At 49.5% G+C, this 17,272-nt stretch overlaps 4 protein-coding genes and 1 long non-coding RNA gene across 6 annotated transcripts; 1 reads left to right on the top strand and 4 right to left on the bottom strand.

The window, feature by feature from the left end:
• Nucleotides 1-570: 570 nt before the first annotated feature.
• LOC133167947 (arrestin red cell) lies at nt 571-5,439 on the top strand. Of its 2 annotated transcripts, none has more exons than XM_061299119.1 (16): nt 571-866; nt 2,265-2,295; nt 2,455-2,515; nt 2,595-2,639; nt 2,711-2,808; nt 2,877-2,975; nt 3,281-3,340; nt 3,518-3,585; nt 3,674-3,809; nt 3,879-3,963; nt 4,192-4,264; nt 4,353-4,490; nt 4,563-4,646; nt 4,729-4,805; nt 4,878-4,932; nt 5,002-5,439. In XM_061299119.1, exons 1-16 carry the CDS (start codon nt 844-846, stop codon nt 5,087-5,089), a joined length of 1,221 nt encoding a protein of 406 aa, XP_061155103.1. In that variant the 5' UTR covers nt 571-843; the 3' UTR covers nt 5,090-5,439. The 2 variants fall into 2 exon arrangements, with proteins under 2 accessions (XP_061155103.1, XP_061155102.1); XM_061299118.1 differs by having other exon boundaries at nt 4,999-5,439.
• Nucleotides 5,440-6,084: 645 nt separating this feature from the next.
• Nucleotides 6,085-8,192, bottom strand: taf9 (TAF9 RNA polymerase II, TATA box binding protein (TBP)-associated factor). Its single transcript, XM_061299149.1, has 6 exons — nt 8,112-8,192; nt 7,317-7,398; nt 7,113-7,249; nt 6,825-7,032; nt 6,525-6,641; nt 6,085-6,458 (listed from the first exon to the last, which is right to left on the bottom strand). Exons 1-6 carry the CDS (start codon nt 8,145-8,147, stop codon nt 6,307-6,309), a joined length of 732 nt encoding a protein of 243 aa, XP_061155133.1. The 5' UTR covers nt 8,148-8,192; the 3' UTR covers nt 6,085-6,306.
• Nucleotides 8,193-8,474: 282 nt separating this feature from the next.
• On the bottom strand, nt 8,475-11,132 carry trim47 (tripartite motif containing 47). The gene is made up of 8 exons (XM_061299092.1): nt 10,859-11,132; nt 10,447-10,655; nt 10,328-10,373; nt 10,125-10,220; nt 9,836-10,060; nt 9,734-9,756; nt 9,522-9,640; nt 8,475-9,448 (listed from the first exon to the last, which is right to left on the bottom strand). Exons 1-8 carry the CDS (start codon nt 11,033-11,035, stop codon nt 8,919-8,921), a joined length of 1,425 nt encoding a protein of 474 aa, XP_061155076.1. The 5' UTR covers nt 11,036-11,132; the 3' UTR covers nt 8,475-8,918.
• Nucleotides 11,133-12,011: 879 nt separating this feature from the next.
• Nucleotides 12,012-12,706, bottom strand: LOC133167989 (uncharacterized). Its single transcript, XR_009718133.1, has 2 exons — nt 12,575-12,706; nt 12,012-12,482 (listed from the first exon to the last, which is right to left on the bottom strand). It is a non-coding gene; the product is annotated as an uncharacterized LOC133167989 (long non-coding RNA).
• A 1,050-nt stretch (nt 12,707-13,756) lies between these two features.
• Nucleotides 13,757-16,993, bottom strand: LOC133168511 (FRAS1-related extracellular matrix protein 3-like). The gene is made up of 3 exons (XM_061300123.1): nt 15,025-16,993; nt 14,091-14,183; nt 13,757-13,790 (listed from the first exon to the last, which is right to left on the bottom strand). The coding sequence occupies exons 1-3, from the start codon at nt 16,947-16,949 to the stop codon at nt 13,757-13,759; spliced, it is 2,052 nt and encodes a 683-aa protein (XP_061156107.1). The 5' UTR covers nt 16,950-16,993.
• Nucleotides 16,994-17,272: the final 279 nt, after the last annotated feature.

The following is a 17,272-nucleotide window of genomic DNA, read 5'->3' as shown; positions in this document are numbered from 1 at the left end:
TGCCATTCGTAACTGCCATTCCAAGAACTCTAAAATAGTGTGTATTGCACTGCACACAGTTTTTGCTACACACAGTTCAACACGCCATTACAAATCTCTTACATGACACTCTACACATGACAAGCAATACACACAAATGCACTAGTACACAACAAAATATTGCAAAACTCAACACTACATTGCACACGAGCTGAAACGACACACCGTTCCGCAACACCAGACACAACCAAATTGCTTGATACGATATGATTTCACAATGCGATTTTATGTTTTGAGAAATTAGGAAAATAAGGGACGGAAGGAGTTTAACTTGTTTTCTTTCATATGACATTTTAGTGGGGACTAGACCGAAACAATTCCCATCGATTTCAATGGCGAAAATAATTGGAGTGTTTTGGGATATGAGCGCGGTCACGAAACAAATTAGAGTCGCATCTCTATGCACCACTATTTGGTTGGCACACCAATGCTACCGCACACTGATGCCAATTCGTGTTGATGTCGTGCGCTGCGTTTAACAACGTGATCATCAGCAACCGCGGCACGCACGAAAAACGTAGGGGAGGGCACGCACGCGTGTGCGCGCGCGCAAACGACAGCGGCAAGCGAGCGAAGCAAACAGCGCAGCAGCCCTCGCGGAAGTAGCAGCAAACTCAGGCGGCGCTAAATAAAATTAGCATACCCGCTTAGCGGTTCGCCGAGGCGGATGGAAGGTTGAACACCGCCCGCTGGCATACTACTGACAAAAGAAAAGGGGACAATATCCGTTAGAGCCAAACGACGTAAGCGACCGAGTCCGGGCTCGTCTCTTCCGGTCCTTCTTGACGTCCGCTGGCCGTGGAGATGGGCGACAAGGCGAGTACGAGGTGAGCTAGCGGGCTAGCCGCTACGGGCTAATTAGCATCACGCCATTGGCCCGACTGAGTGTTCGTGATGCCGCGACGGTGATCTTCGTGTGTTCGTCGTCTTTGAATACCGAAGCGATCATCGGTGGCGTTTTCTGCGCAGGGCTCGGTAAGCTCGGCGCAGCGAGCGCAGCAGGGTGGGGTTAGCTAGCGGACTAGCTGTTAGCCTCAGCTGCGTCTCTGCTCCACTCGGAAAACACATCTTGACTTTCCGTCGCGTGGGTTGCATTTCTGATTTAACATGTTCGTTTTGCAGTGAGTAACAAGACTGCCTCGACGGCAAGTCACAACACAATCAAATCTAACTGTGGGGAAATGACGCAAAGGGTTCCGGCCAATCAATGCGGTTTGTTTTACAAACAATAATAATTCAATACAAAATATATATAAGCTATGAAAGTATGAGTAAGAATCAGTGTGCAGGGCATTAATGCGAATGACTGCGTGGGTGCAAATGAAAGATAAGTGGAACAAAAAATGAAGACAAAAACCCAAAAGTGTTACCTGGTGGGGTCGAGCCAAGAGAATGAATGAGCACAGAGGGCAATTTAAAAGCACAGGTGCGACCCCTCGGGTAGCCCCACCCCTACCTGCCATTGCAAGGTAGGGAAGGGCCACAACAAGTGTCATGAAACACAAATGGATGGTCCTTTTCGGAAGTGGAGCAAATTCCCAGGGTGGATGTTGAACATCTGTCATTTTGTGCAAGCTTGGTCAAACGAAGCGGAACAGAAATCAATTCATATAGCCTGAGCCGCCACTAGTTTGTCTGTCCTGTTGGCGTACGTGTGGCGCGTTTTCACACCGACAAAAACAAGACATACGATGGGGAGAATGTTGGTGTGCAGCTTGAAAGTATTTTCTCAAGACGCTTGAAACGATATTAAGAGAAACACCCGGCGGCGTGTTTACTCTTAATATTTGTTTTGAAGTCTCGGTGGAATAAAGTCACCTGCTCCACCCGCTGTGTCATCCATCATGTGTTGTGCACACCGTGCCCCAGATCATTTATTACGTAGAACTTATGAATCAAAGTATTTAAAAAAGAAATGTGGACTATAATTTGTTAAAAAAAAAGCGAAATCATGTGTTGTGACACTTCTGCTTTGACAAGCGGCTACTTCCTGTTTAGTTTGAGAAAGGAAATGATTGGTCGTTGTGACAACACGGATGCATTGGCTCCACCCCCTAACAAAAGTCCAAGAGCGACTTCCCGTTTCCAGAAAATCTTTCCTGTTAGCTAACAGCGCAAAGTCAGCAGAGCGACATCTCCTCACCTTAAGTTGCTACTTCCTGTTTCAGTCTGCCGCTTCCTGGCAAATGACCGTTCACCCATTCTTCTTTCTCCTCTTCTTTTAGAGTCTTCAAGAAATCCAGTCCAAACTGTAAGGTGAGTCTACAAAAGCTGGCATTAGGCAAATGCTGCCATAAGCTCCTTCGAGGGTTCTCGAATGTAATTGTAAGCTTCGAGTCACTCTGTGGAAGGTGATTAGAAGGTACTGGAAAATATTTTGGAGGTTCCGTAGTGTAACAATGCAATTGCACACAGGTGACGGTCTACTTGGGCAAGCGGGACTTCGTGGACCACCTAGACCACGTGGATCCAGTCGGTGAGTCACGTGACCCGCGTCGCACTTGGGACCCTCGCTCGTCGGCGCTGTTGTGACCAATTTGTCTCCGTGTGGACAGACGGTGTCATCTTGGTGGATCCAGAGTACCTGAAGGACCGGAAAGGTAGACATTTTATAGTTCTTCCTCATAGCTGCTGGCTCACACTTCCTGCTCTTGATCTTTTTTTTTTCAAGTCTTCGTCACACTGACTTGCGCCTTCCGTTATGGCCGCGAGGACTTGGACGTGTTGGGTCTGTCCTTCCGCAAGGACCTGTACATCTCCACCTTCCAGGTAGCCGCCAAGCCGCCGCGCTTGTCGGCCAGCGAGCCGCGCTTACGTGATGTCACTTCCTGTTTCAGGCCTTCCCGCCCGTCCCCGATGAGCGCAAAGCCAACAGTCGACTGCAGGAGCGGCTCCTCAAGAAGTTGGGCCAGCACGCGCACCCTTTCTACTTTACTGTGAGTACACACACACACACACACATGGGGACTTCACTGGCTGGGTCTTCATGTGCATGTTCACGTGAGTGGTTGGCTTGGTGACATGGTGCGTCAATGACAAGCTGCAACATGTTGTGCGTGTGTGTGTGTGCATACAATACAAACTTTGTTTTCCTCACCCACCTTTATATGTCGTTACCGTGTGTGTATGAGAGGGTTTGTGTGCGTGTGTGAAGGTGTCATTGAAGTGTAAGTGAGAGAGTTTGTGAGTGTGTGTGAGAAGGCAACACTAAAATGTGTGTGTGTGTGTGTGTGTGTTGCAGATCCCTCAAAATCTTCCATGTTCCGTCACGCTGCAGCCTGGACCTGAAGACACCGGCAAGGTAAACTCGAGGTTGAAGGCAAATTAAGTGACATCCAAAGTGGGGCATTGGAGGCGTCCCCTGTATGGATAGAAAATAAAAAATAGAATCAATATTATTTCAGCCGGCACAGGCACGTTTGCTTTCTTACCGTCTTGATTGAACCGAAGTTGCTGTGACTTGTGTGCGCTCTCGCAGGCGTGCGGCGTGGACTTTGAGATCCGAGCATTCTGTGCCAAGAACATGGAGGAGAAGATCCAAAAGAGGTGAGCGTCCGGCGCTCAAGTCACTGACTCGTCGTGAGCCTCGCAGGCCTCGCTCTCCCTCCTCCGACGTTCCCCTTTTCCTCGCCAGGAACTCTGTGCGTCTGGTGATCCGCAAGGTGCAGTACGCTCCGGAGAAGGCGGGACCTCAGCCCATGGTGGAGACCACTCGCAGCTTCTTGATGTCGGACAGGTCGCTGCACTTGGAGGCGTCGCTGGACAAGGAGGTACGCCACACGCCCACGTGCGCGCGGCCGAGGCGGGGGCACGTCGAGTGACGACTTTGCGTGTGACAGCTGTACTACCACGGCGAGCCCATCAGCGTCAACGTGCACGTGACCAACAACTCCACCAAGACGGTCAAGAGGATCAAGATCTCAGGTCAGCCTCCAAAATCTGCATCTCGTCAAAGACCGGGTGATACCTTTCCGCTCATATCTTCTTTTCGGGACGTCACTATTTGAATGATTGATTCATATTTTTCCTCAATGCACCGCATCCAGAAAAGCGTCTTATTGATCTAAAAACGAGACGGGATTTGAAATTGCACAAATATGAACTGATTTGCAGTGAGCTCTCCCTTGACCCCGCGTGTCCTTGTCCCCGCAGTCCGTCAGTACGCCGACATCTGTTTGTTCAGCACGGCGCAATACAAATGTCCCGTGGCGCAGCTGGAGGCCGAGTAAGTACACGTGTGCGGGAAAAAAAAAAAACGGCACGGCAAATTGGAGCATGGGTTGGAGCGAACGAGCGTGTGTTGCGCGTGTTAGCGACCAGGTGTCGTCGAGCTCCACCTTCTGCAAAGTGTACACGCTGACGCCGACCCTGGACAAGAACCGCGAGAAGCGAGGCCTGGCGCTGGACGGGAAGCTCAAACATGAAGACACCAACCTGGCCTCCTCCACCATGTAACGTGCACGCCCGCTCACACGCACATACGAGTGACTTGTCGCTGACACGTGTGTGTGCATGTATTTCAGCGTCAAGGATGTGACCAACAAGGAGGTTCTGGGCATTCTGGTATCCTACAGGGTCAAAGTCAAGCTGGTGGTCTCACGTGGCGGGTAGTGTATCTCTGTGTGTGACTGAAGGAGTGACTTAAGCGTGTGTGACGAGCAGTCCCAAATGTCCCTCCTGACTCCACAGCGACGTGTCGGTGGAACTGCCGTTCATCCTCATGCACCCGAAACCGGCCGACCCCCCCGTGTCGCGTCCGCAGTCAGGTGAGTGCGCGTGCGCCGCCCCTGCGCCAACTTAGCAAATGCGCTAACCTGGCACCCTAACCCGCATGTCAGCCGCGCCAGAGTCGGACCCGCCCATCGACACCAACCTGATCGAGTTCGACACCAAGTGAGTACCTGTCGAGATGTCGCCCGTGCGCGTGGCCGCGTAAGCCTAAGGGTCGACTGTCCTCAGCAGCGTGTCCCAGGACGACGACTTTGTTTTCGAGGACTTCGCCCGGCTGCGTCTCAAAGGCGTGGTGGACGACAAAGATGAGGACTGCTAGGAGCGAGCCGCCCACCTGCGCGCCTCCGCACATGTACAACGCACACACGCACGCATACACAGGTTAACATTCCCGGCGGACGGACGGACGGCACCAAATTTGGGCGTCGCCTCTGTGTTGTGCCGCGTCACCGCCATCTTCGCATTTTATTTGATTGAAGGATTTTCAAACGGGCTTCTCGCCAATCGGCTTGTTGCGATTCTTTGCATACGACAGTAAATCGAGGTTTTGGATCTTGGCATATTGCGCCCAAACTGATCTTGGACCAAAAATGGCAAGGTGCATTGAAAACGCGAGGCGCTTCGCAATCCTCATTTGCTGTTGTTTGCCAAAACATTTGTTTGTTTTTTTTTCATTTAAAGATAAATGTTTGAACGGACTTTCCATTTTTGCCAATTCAAACCTCGGCTTGCTGCGCTACTCAAAGAAGCTTAACGCTATCCTCCGAAGGACGTAAACAAAAACAAAAAAAGGAAGCTACGTTGCTTTTGTTTTGAAATCCTTTTGAATGTTTAATGTTTTTTTTCCAATCATGCGGTAAGGATGGTATCTTGTATAGAATTGTTGATACCCGCTGGGGGGCGTCGCCTACCGTCCACCTCACTTTCAACATTCCCCCGCCCCAATCCTGAGCATCCAGCGGCGTTCTCTGCCTCGTTTCCTGTCTCTGCCTTTTTCCCCATTCTAAGAGTCCCAAAATTTCTTGAGTGCCATGATCCCATACAGCCAGTAAGAAGTGTTTCCTGTGGCATCAAGCTCATCATAGGGGGGAAAAAAAACACTTCAGCTTTTTCTTTGTGTTGTTTGCTTTTGATCGTTTGGCTCTGTGCAGTGGTTGGCCACGCCCCCGAAGGGAAAGAGGCGGAGCATGTTTTTTGCAGTGCCGTGATTGGTCGTTGTGGTCGTTTTAGTCGTGCATGTGCGCTAACTTTTTTGCGACGCGTGTGATGTGTGTCAACGTGTGCGCTAACTTTTTGCCACAAACAGGAAGTGACTTTAATGCTTGGTCATAATCATTCACGGTTTCTTTTTTTATTTGAAATTGTTTTTAGGATTAAAGGTGAAAAAAAAAAAAACCTCATTGTGTCATTAATGAGTTAAAAAGGTTGTATTGGGGTGGCGGGTTACTGTGATGTCGTGAGCAAGAGTGTGAAAAATAGTCCTTCTGTGTGTGTCCTTGCATCCTACATGTGAGGCAACATGTGTTGCGCGTGTCGTCACACGGCGTCGTAGTCGTCCGGGTGTTTCCTTTTGAGTGACTCGCTGCCGGCGCTCTGAGCCCCCATGTTGGTGGTGATGAGGATGTTCTTGGAGCCCATCAGAGACGAGTTGATGAGCACGCTGGAGGTGGCGGGCGTGCCGTGCAACGCTGTGGGGAAAGGACGATCCGTGAGTTGTCCGGAACAAAGCACCGATCGGTGTTGTGCCGTCTTACCGCTTTTAGTGCCGCCGCTCTGCGAGGGAGGCTGGATCTGCACGGCAAACCTTTGACCCGTCAGCGACACGGGCGTTCCGACCTTGGCCCCGCCCACCGGCTGAACTGACGCGTTCCCTACAAAGAGGCATCTGGTCAGTACTAGCCCCACCCATCCAAACAGGCCCAACCAGGAATTACAAAATACAAAAGGTGTTTTACTCTGTTGAGTCATTTCACATCCCAATTCAGTTAATCGCTCACAACACATTCCAAAAAAAAATAGGACGGTCCATCTTGGAGGCGTAGGCGAGGACTCACCAAGAGTGGGTGTGGCCGGTCGGCCGGAGACGGCGCTGAGGCGGGGTGCCGATATCCTGCCGGCCGACCCAACCTTCTTGGGGAGGAATTTGAGGCGATAGTTGGGGGCAGTCAGGCAGTAGCGGTCCGGTGGCAGGCGGGGGCCTGTGTACGGTTTGATGAGGGGCAGCGGTGTCTGGTTCTTCTGTCTGGCTACCTCCAGCAGGAACTGACGGACACGCAAAATGCCCTCAGCAACCATGCGCAATCATGCAGACACATCTAAATACACAATAAACGATTTCTCACATCTCTGGGTGGTGGCGATGTAAACGACTGGTCCATGCGGCACTGAATGGCCAGTTTAATGTCGTCAGCATCCACAGTGGACTTCTTGGCGTGCGTGGCGTAGATCTTCGCATCCTCAATAATGCTCGTCACGTATCCTAAGAAGAGCAGGAAGCGTGACCAAGGTGGGGCTTGCATCATCTTTCTGCAGTGGCGGCAACTTACTGTAAGTGAATTCCAACATCTGGTTGATGACGCGGGGCTCGTACTCTGTGACCCCCATGTCCTTCAGGATCTGCATCATTACCTGGAGGGGGGAAGATATTGTACACTTTGTTACAAACAGCACCAGCTGAAACCAAAAACAGTTAGACTCCTCCCTTCCAAAAAATATGCAGTTGGATTTAGAAGTCAACTTAAAATATATATATTGTACAGTACCAGCGACATACACTGTTCACCTCAAAAATAGTTTGTGCGCTTTACAACTGTTAATCATTTGATAACTTTTCTCCATCTTTTTTTACAAATCATTTTAGACGTCACCGTAGAGAATTTTTTTTTCGTTTTTATCACGTGTACTCTTGATTTTTTAAAATAATTTTACACCTTAAAATAAAATAAAAAATCGTATATAAAATACACCTTAAAATACGGCCTATTCATTTCTACACTAAGTTTAGCGCGGTGAATACGTTTACTAGCACGTCAATGAGACCTTAAAATGTCGATATATACTTGTAGCCCGAAATCTGAATTAGTTAGACGAACATAACGTTACCTAGCCTCCTATTATTCAACCAAGTAGTGATAACAACTAGTATCGTTTGTACTTTAGCCTTTAAGTTAGCATTGGCTGTGCTGAGGAGACGCTATCTATTGTTATCAGCAGGCATGCTAACGCACGCAAGTTGCGGCTGAGCCATCCAGCGAGCTACGCCTCATAAAGATTCAACAATTTCAATGGATTAAACACTGTCGTGTGAACGCTAATAAATGGTTGGTAAAAAACGGAATTACCTGAGCATCTTTGGGGATGCTTTTGGGTGCAGACATTTTGGAACTCTTCCGCTTCCGACTCTTCTTCTACGCTACGTTCCCTTCTACGTAATTTGGGCGGGCGCCTCCTGGCGAACCGGAAGTCCCTTTGTTTTATTTAACTTAATATATTTAACTAAATATATTTTAGTTGAATATTTTATATAATTTTGCTGTTAAATCAATACGGTCACGTATTTTTTTACGTTATCATAATATTGTTATAAGCATCGCTGTATTATTCCTTTAGGGTTAGAGAAAAAAATCCTCAAGTTTGCGTTTTGCCGATCCTGACTAATAAAGCTTGATTGTAATGGATGGATGGAAATATGGAGGAAAAACATGTTTTTCTTTCATTTCTTTAATCCTGTTGAGTCCGTTACATTAACTTACAACAGAGATCATCACAGTATATGTTGCACGGAGGCAACTGGAAAAAAAGCACACTCCAATTTAAGTAAAATAGCATTTATACACACACACATACTAACACACACACACACTTTTGGACCTTTAAAAGTAACAAAAATGACTGTGTGAGCACTCAATGTGGGAAAAATCGAATGTTTAAAAAAAAAAAAATACTAAGGGAAAAATAGCACATCATAAATTGACAAAAAAAGATACTGGCTTACTGGTAATACTTTGTGAAAACAAATCAAATGTGAAAATGAGTTTGTTTAAAAAGTCACAATGAAATGGAAAATGTTAAGTATTCAAAGATTTTCACATTAAAGCGTGCGACCCGTTAAGTCGGGTCCACATCAAAGTGGTCTTTGCCCTTTGAGATCAGTAGTAGTGGCAGATGCAGAGGCGGCTGCCCGGGTCGTTCTTGCCGGGGCTGAAGAAGGGGTAGACGGGCTCCCCGAAGCAGGTGTCGAACATGTAGAGGCGCTTCATGGTGACGGCGTCGTAGAAACTGAGGCGCCCGCGGTCGTAGTCCAGGTAGACGCCTACGCGCGGCGAGTTCCAGTAATCGGCCACGGGGACACGGCCGTCCTCCCCGTTGGCGTAGAGCCGGTCCTGCAGGCACAGGCTCCAGTAGCCGGCCGAGGGCGTGAGGCTGACGAAGCCCTTGCGGTTGCTGCCCTCGGTGGTGACGCCCAGGTACCACACGCCCTTGTCGCGCACGTCCACTTCCCAGTAGTGCTGCCCGCCTGAGTACTGGGCCGTGGCCAGCACGCCGCAAAAGCGCGTGAAGCGCACCGTCAGGTCGGGCTCCTGCCCGCGATTGCGCAGCTCCTCCACCTTGGTGTCGAAGTCCGAGATCAAGAGGTTGGGGTGCGCCGTGTCCGGGTCCAGCGTCAGGTTCTGGGGCACTGGGCGTGCAGGACGGGCTTTCGTCACAAATGGAAACCGGTTTGGGGGGGGGTGTCGAGTGCCGTGACTTACTAGTGTGCAGAACGTGCATCATCTTCTTCCACATGATGAGCTGGAAAGGTCCAGGGAAGTCGGGGAACTCGGCAGGACTGTCGGCAGGCTTCGCCTCGTCGTACGTTTGGTGCAACGCTCTGACGTACACCCGCACAATGACAATAAATCCAAAATGGTGACCATGCCAGAAAACGGGAGGATAGTGGAGAAGGTAGACAGGAAAAACTTACTCATTGAAGGTGTCCACCAGGCTCTGAAGGCAGACGGACACAAAAGCACTTGATGTTAAAAATGTAACATGGCGCGCACGAGCGAATGCGAGCGGAGCTGACCTGGAAGCCGGCGTCGCCGTTGAGGAGCTGGTTGATGTCGGCGATGTGCTTAGTCGCGTCGGCCGCCTGAGCGCCGATGCTCTCCAGATTGTCGTCCACCGACGCCACGGCCGCCGCCTCCTCGGCGTCCAGGTTGTCCAGCAGCGTGTCACGCTCGTCCAGCAGGAACTGAACCAGAGCACCCACGTCCGCCTCCACCTTCTCCTTCAGGCGCTGCTTCTTCATCTGAAGAATGCACGCGGACACGTTTCAACGCCGACACACGGAGGAGACGCTCGGCGTGGCGTACCCTGATGTCGTTTTTGGTGCGTTCGTCGGTGGTCATGACTTTGACGCAGTCCGCCTTGTAAATGTTGAGATCCCTCAGACGCTTTCTCAACTCGCCCTAAAATAAAAATAAAAAGTTGACTTCAACAACAACAAAAAAGGCATCACAAAACAGCTGACTGTAGAGATTACATCACTCGAAAATAGAGAAAAATGCAAATGTACCTTCAAATTATCCACAACTTCTGAGACTGGACAAATCTTGTGATACCTAAAATACAAAATGGTCATCAAGCTTCCCGTGACCAAGATTTCAGTCCCGCGTCTGTGGGGTAACATTTCACCTGTGCGCGCGTGACTCACAACACGCCATGCAGATGCGCTTGTTGTCCTCGTGGCAGAACAACCTGAGCTCCTCGCCGTGCAGCTCGCACTTGTCTTTCACCTTGGCAGGGCTCTGACTTGGGTTCGAACCCAAGCAATCCAAGCTGTCCATCTTGGCTACTAGGTTCTGTACCAGGTAGTTCTTAGTGAAAGTCCTCTTGGTGAACACCTGAAGGGAACATTTAGAAGAAGTGCAACAAATGTTTATCTACTTGGAGAACTGTATGAATGAAGTCCATCCTTCTACTATGTAACTATATGAAGAATGTCGCTCTTCTTTTCGACCTTTTGAAGGCGATCAAAGAGCACTTGTGTTTTTGATCCCCCCCCAACAGCCGATTCACCACGCCAATTAAAAACCACAGCATTTACCGTTCGACACTGCGGGCACTGGTAGCTGTAGTCGAAGCCATTTTGGTCCCAGTGCATGGAGATGCAGACACGGCAGAAATTGTGTCCGCACTTGAGGATGACCGGGTCTTTGAAAAAGTCCAGGCAAATGGCGCAGGTCAGCTCCTTCCTCACGTCGTCGCTGGACGACGCGGCCATGTTGTAGGTCCGTCGTTCGTACGCTCGCTCACGACCCAAACAACAGCGCGGCGGAACAGCTACGTACACAAACACAAGCAGTACCGGAAGCCCCGGAAGCCGGAAGAGACTGCAAACGATGCCGGGGCGTCATCGGTCTTCTCGACCAATCAAAAGCCGGGTGGGTGTGGCCAAATAAGCAACAGGCAAAAGTCGCGTTAAAAAAAAAAAACATTTGAAGCTTTCAAATATTATTTAATGATTGTTTACTCTGTTGAATACCTTTAAAAAATCATACAAAACCGTAAAGTGAATCTCACGTTTGATTGTGACTTTTTTGTGCATGGGGAGCGTGCGTGGCTATGACGTCATCATATCACAGCTCGGATTTGTATGAATGGGAGTGACAGATTATACACATATGCAAATGAGGCCTCTCCGTAATCAGACAAATAATTAGGAACGCTAACAATTTAAGTTATATATTGTACAGTCAAGCCAGAAATTATTGCTACAATTATTTCGGGCTGGATGCACGCGCCCGTGCACGCGCGACAACAGTGGCGCTGCTTTTTAGCCAAGTGGGTCAAGTTCACCTCGGTGAGGAAAAGAGCACTGTCACTTTCAATTTTTCATGAGGGGAGGCACGTTCACTCACAATGTCACCACCGTCGGAAGAGAGCTTTTAGTTAATCCAATCTTTCATCTTGTACGATTTTTCATCTTGAAAAAATACCCTTTGTTCTTTCAAAAATGACAGCCTTGCATTGCTGAAAAAAAAAAAAAACACCTTAATTGTCATTCAGGGTTAGACACGGTCATGGCTCTTGGCTACGACCCCCCCCCCCCCCCCCGACCTGATGTTCTTTCAATTGACCAGCCGCTATTATGTTGTCTCCCTCAGCCTCCATGTTATCGCTCATCGTTAGCTTTTTTTCTTTCTTTTTTTTCGTCTGCGCTTGGAGCATTTTTGATACAGGGTTCAAACGTTTTCAACTTAACAGCAAGCCTGGCGTGCTTCATCTTTTCTTTCTCTCTTGACTGGAATGTTTTGGAGTTTTTTTTTTTTTTGAGCCATGAAGCGAGCTGATGTTGCATCGCATTGACACGCAGTTGCTCTCATCATCCGACTTGGTCTCCCCCCTGACTTCATTACTTGCTGGCCTGTGAAGATCGTGGCGAAAACTCCGAGCCGGGCTCCCACTTTGGAGGCAAAAGTACGTCCGGGGGGCAGCGACATCTTCGCCTCGGCCCGAAACGTAGTGACTTTGACGGCGTGTTGTTTTCAATTAATAAGCATCTCCAAGTGTCAAACGATCCTTGGCTCTTTCTTACTGCCTGATGTGCTTCAATGTGGAAAACTACAGAGACAAAAGTTTTGGGCTGAGTTGGGAAACACTTTGGATCAGCCATACATTGGCCCAGAAGTCCTGATCCTTCTGAGCGCCGCCTTCCTGAGTACCGATACCTGGAAGGAATAGAAGAAGTAGTCAAATTAAAATGGCCATCAGCCGGCTTCCAAAAGACGAGGGCGAGCCTACAAATGTCAGTTTTACGGACCTACGCAAGGAGCTTCTCCGCCTCAGCGGCACCTCCACTGAGGCGTCGTCCTCGCCGTGGCCTTGGTCCACCTCGTAGAAGTCCTTCCCCAGTGAGATCCAGTACCGGTCCACGCCGAATCATTGGCCCGTCGGCTTGTTGCCGCCTGACAACGACAAAACTTAATGTTTTAGTGTTTGTGTGTGTGTTTAAGTGTGTTGTGTTTGTGTACTCGCTTGTACTTTCTCGCCGCCACACTTGAACTTTTCACCTTCAAGTGCGTTGGCTTTTTTTTTTTCCTTGGTTTTCTCTCTTTACCCATAATGCAACCCTTCAGACAGGTCAAGCGTAAGTTTGTTCTACATAATGGAAGCTTGTAGCTGACACACGCACGCACGCATCCATAATTGATCATGTTAGAGCTTCAAAAATTAATCTCTTCACTCTTGTTTTTTTTTCCCTCCCTTGTTCACAAAAACGCAAGTATAAATGCATTTTTTCCTGGATGTGTTTTCGATAAGCCTTTGTATTGAACAAAACATATTTTTATGACAACATATAGCGTATTTGAAGATTTTGAATATTTCAATTTATTGTACGGACTACATGTCCCGGACGAATTGATGGGCATTTTGTGAATATTAGGGTCTACACTGAAGTCCTTAATTAGCAAGGAAACTAAAACCTCAGCGACACGTTTTTGCGCGCATTGGCTGTTTTTCCGAAGGAGGGGGGGGGGTTAATTGCTGGGGGGGGGGGCGTGAGCGCACCCTAAAGGAAACTAAAAATAAGCGTGAACCCACTTGCACCCCCAAGCTACTTACTGAGGCGTTTATAAGGAAGCTCAGGTTTTGTTAGCACCTCGAGCGCGACTCAAGGGGACGGAAACGTTCCCGCAGGTGCGCGAACCCGCGCGCGCGCGTCTACGTGTGAACGCCAACCCCCAAAGGCGTTCAAGTGTGATGCTGCAGGCTGACATTTCTGCTGTTCAATTCTTAACACGCTTCCAAATTCCCCGCCGCGTGCCATAAAAGCGCCGCAGCAGATTTATGTTTTTTGTTTTTATCAAGAGACTGCCGAATATGTAAAGGGGAACGCAGGAGGGATGCAAATTAGATTTCACTTTGTCACCGCTTTTTGTGATGAAATATAAATGAAAGATGCTTCTCAAATAAAATAAAAGATGAATTCCTGCTCCTGATGTTAGGTGTGCGACGACGGGATGGAAAGATGAAGCCTTAGGTTTGGGAAGCGCGAGAGCAGGTCAAATTATGTGTTACATTTGAACTTGCTTAATTATCATCGTCAGGCAACTTTTTTGGAACACATGTATCAAAGATTCGTTTGCTAGCGGCGGACTCCGGCGGCGTTTGGGCTAATGAGGGAGACGAGGCTGGCCCTTGGGGGGGGGGGGGGGGGGGGGGGGAGTGGAAACGGGTCAAAAGCACTCGGTGGCATGCACGCGCTTCCCAACATTTCCGACGAGCAAATTTGCAAATTTGCAAAAGCAGACAAATGGAGAAAAAAATCTGTGCACCTTTTGGAGGATTCATAGTGGTCTTGGTTTCCATGCTGAAGCCTTTGATGGAGGTAGCTTCCTCGAAGCACACGTTCAGGTCGTCGAGATAGGCTAGAGCAAAAACAAAAGTGAAAATAGTGCACAATGTAGACAAAAGTGTCGGGACACCTACAAGGCTGTTTTGGGCCGGAATGAGAATTGCAAGAAATTGCAAGAAAGTTATCAAGCTACCAGATTGAGCTTTTATTGCAAATGTGGCAAACTTACAGGAATCTTCATTACGTTTGTTGCATGACCGAAAGGCAACAATAATGTTTTAGTTGGAGACCAAATTATGGTCCACTTCCTGTCAAGGCCGTGAGTGTCCCAATACTTTTGGCGTTCTTCGCTGCTCGGAGAATGCAAGACGGTCACCCGGTGAAATATTGAAAAGTCTTGCGGGTGAATAAGTTGTCGCTTTCACCTCGGTGACTTCGGTGACGAGACGCCGCCGCCAGCAGCATCCCTTTTTTTTTTTTTTTTTTTTAATATAAATATTACTTGTATTAAAGTTACTTGTTTTACTTTTTTTATTTCCTGGAAAAAATACATGACATGTTTTGAAAATGATTATTTCTAATAATTTAATAAAAACATTTTTTAAATATAATTACTTGTTTTATTTTAAAGCAGATTCTCTCCTTTTATGGCTCCTGTTTGATTGCTTCTGCTGACAGACACATCCAAATCCAAAAAAAGAACAAAAGGATATATAAATAAATCAAAGTGTAACCGTGCCTCTGAAGATTTTTTTTTTATCAGCAGTCATCTTGATCAACATTGAATGAGCAGGAAAAGAATTGGTTTGTAGAATGAAATAGTCAAAAGAAGCCTCAACCAGATGTAAGAACAAAAAAGTCACTTTGGGAGTGACTCGTACATCCAACCTTGCCTAATGTAGCGGTGAGCTCACCTTGACTGTACCTGTCCACGGTCATCGCTGGCTATGCGGTCTTCAGAGTCCCAATGGGTATTGTCGACGGGCACCACCCGGATGACAAACGTCGCTCGGCCTGATTCATTCGGAGGATCGTTGTCGTCCTGCACCGTGAAGACCAACAGGTCCATATTGACGTTGTGAGGCCCCACGTGTTTGTAGAACAGCTTCCCATCTGTAATATCCTTCTGGAGCCACTCCCGAACCTCCTTCTCATAGACCTCGTCTGCTGAGTTGAATTTCCACGAGGAGGGATCCTCCGGCGCGTCGGACTGCCTCAATAGAACAGTGCCGACGGTGGAAAACGGAGGGACCACGGTAAATTTAACGGTGGAGTCCTCGGAGTCGATGTCAGCGGCACTGAGCGCGAGGGGCGAGACGGACATCATCTGGTGCTCGAACAGGACCAGGCCGGTGTTGACATTCACGACGGGTGGCTCATCGTCGATGGTCACCACGGTGATGGGGAAGAGGAACTCCACGTGGTGCTCGCCATCCGTCATCTTAAAGACCACGTTGTCACTGTACGTGTCACTGCCGTCATGCTGGTACACCACGGCGCCGGCGGCCAGGTCGGCGGCTGAGAATCTGTCCCCGCGGGCCCCCGACACCAGCAGGACGCCATGGTGCAATCCGTCTACTACCGTGATGCTCACCTCTTCCAAGTTGTCCTTGTCGCCGATCTCCAGGTTGTGACCTGTCACCAGGGGGCGCGACTGGCCCTCGTACAGCAGCTGACCGGCGTTGTGGGTCACTACCGGTGCCAGCGAGTTCATGGGTTTTACTACGATGATGAATGCAAAAGGGTCCGACGCAGCCCCCTCTGGGTCCAGGACTTCAAACTCTAACTGGAAGATTCTCTCGGCATCCAATGAGGGCGGCTTGTAGGCGATCTTGAGGTCCTGCAGGTCCTGCTGGTAAAAGGAGGTGATGGGCAGGTTCTGGTCATCCGTGCTGACAATGTAGCCCTCCTCTAAAGACAGCGGCAAGGTGACGTTGAACACCAACTCTCTCGGGTCTGACTCGGCATCATCCGCAGCGAGCGCTTCGGGTGTCAGCGCCGTCATGGCGAACTGACTCACCTCCATCGTCATCATGGCCACCAAGCTGGGCTTGGGTGCTGTGTTCTCCTGGCCCCTGACGATTCGAACCGTCAGGTGGAAATACTCCCGTTTCACCGTATTGCCTTCTCCATCCCGGAGCTCTAGTACCATGGGGACGTGGTCCTGGTTTGGTGGCGACGCCCCTTGGAACGTGTGCTCGTAGCGGATGTCGGCCCGTGTTAACTCGTCGCAGTCCATCGTCCGGGTCAGTTTCCCGCCGTCTCGGAGTCGCCCATAGCGAGGCAGATTGCTGTCCCCCGCCAACGTCACCCCGCACTTGTAAGCCTCCCGGTCGTAAGTGAAATCCAAGATCTTGCGGTCTATGGCATCGCTGGTCCCCCTCAGGTGGGTTACGCTCAACGGCATGTTTCTAGTGAGCAGCTCCATCTGCGTAAAGACCACCTCCACCTCTATCACGAAGGGGATGACGAGAGTCTCGGCGTGCTCATCGTAGCGCAGTTGCAGCCGCACCCGGTCTAGCGCCACACTCTTGGACCCGTAGTGGGTGTACATGACATCCCTGGGGCCAAAGTCACATGGGAACTTCCCAGGCGAGAGGCGACCAGGACGCTGGGCCAGGTGGTCATCCTCCAGAACCATCACGCTGCAGCGGTCACCCGGCTGTGTCTGTACCACCAGGTCGTTGACCGGGTCCACAAACACGCTTCGGCCCAGCGGCACGTGGATGCGGTTGTTGGCCACCAGGATGGCATCCTCTGAGAACTCGGAGCGCAGCGGGTGTGCGTAAATCTCAAGGCGTGCTGCTGAGAGGCAGAGGATGAGGAGCGCGCACAACATGTCAGCAAGACACAAAAACGACACAATTGTTGTCCAAGCGTGCAGTCCCGTGATGTGCGTGCAAGCCGGCTGACTTCCCAGCACTGTCAAGACGAATACTGCGCGCATGCATCACTTTTAACTTGAGGCACTCAGGCTTGTGATGCGCGTGTGTGTGTGTGGGGGGGGGGGGGGGCGTTCTAGCATCTTATTGGCCGAGGACGAATATCACTCACTGACAGAAGGTGTGGTCGTTGAAGATTTCAACTTTTTCATCTGATCTTTATTGTGACGTTCATAAATTTCCAAATGCACTTTTCCCCCACTGGCATCCCTCACACACG

The sequence above is a fragment of the Syngnathus typhle genome, linkage group LG15, assembly GCF_033458585.1.
Source record: "Syngnathus typhle isolate RoL2023-S1 ecotype Sweden linkage group LG15, RoL_Styp_1.0, whole genome shotgun sequence".
Classification (NCBI taxonomy): domain Eukaryota; kingdom Metazoa; phylum Chordata; class Actinopteri; order Syngnathiformes; family Syngnathidae; genus Syngnathus; species Syngnathus typhle.
This window is presented reverse-complemented; position numbering and strand designations above follow the sequence as displayed.

Bases quoted from the DNA above. Each gene is read 5' to 3' on its own strand.
- LOC133167947 (XM_061299118.1), top strand. From the start codon at position 844: ATGGGCGACAAGGCGAGTACGAG. The intron at 3,341-3,517 runs GTAAACTCGAGG...GCGCTCTCGCAG, and splicing joins GACCTGAAGACACCGGCAAG to GCGTGCGGCGTGGACTTTGA. The intron at 3,964-4,191 runs GTCAGCCTCCAA...TTGTCCCCGCAG, and splicing joins CAAGAGGATCAAGATCTCAG to TCCGTCAGTACGCCGACATC.
- taf9 (XM_061299149.1), bottom strand. From the start codon at position 8,147: ATGTCTGCACCCAAAAGCATCCCCAAAGATGCTCAG. The intron at 7,250-7,316 runs GTAAGTTGCCGC...TGCTCTTCTTAG, and splicing joins GATGTTGGAATTCACTTACA to GATACGTGACGAGCATTATT. The intron at 6,642-6,824 runs GTGAGTCCTCGC...GCCTCTTTGTAG, and splicing joins ACCGGCCACACCCACTCTTG to GGAACGCGTCAGTTCAGCCG.
- trim47 (XM_061299092.1), bottom strand. From the start codon at position 11,035: ATGGCCGCGTCGTCCAGCGACGACGTGAGGAAGGAGCTGACCTGCGCC. The intron at 10,374-10,446 runs GTGAAATGTTAC...TTTGTATTTTAG, and splicing joins TGTGAGTCACGCGCGCACAG to GTATCACAAGATTTGTCCAG. The intron at 9,641-9,733 runs GTAAGTTTTTCC...GGTGTACGTCAG, and splicing joins CTGGTGGACACCTTCAATGA to AGCGTTGCACCAAACGTACG.
- LOC133168511 (XM_061300123.1), bottom strand. From the start codon at position 16,949: ATGTTGTGCGCGCTCCTCATCCTCTGCCTCTCAGCAGCACGCCTTGAG. The intron at 14,184-15,024 runs GTGAGCTCACCG...TTTTTGCTCTAG, and splicing joins CGTGGACAGGTACAGTCAAG to CCTATCTCGACGACCTGAAC. The intron at 13,791-14,090 runs GTGCACAGATTT...CCCAAACCTAAG, and splicing joins CACTATGAATCCTCCAAAAG to GCTTCATCTTTCCATCCCGT.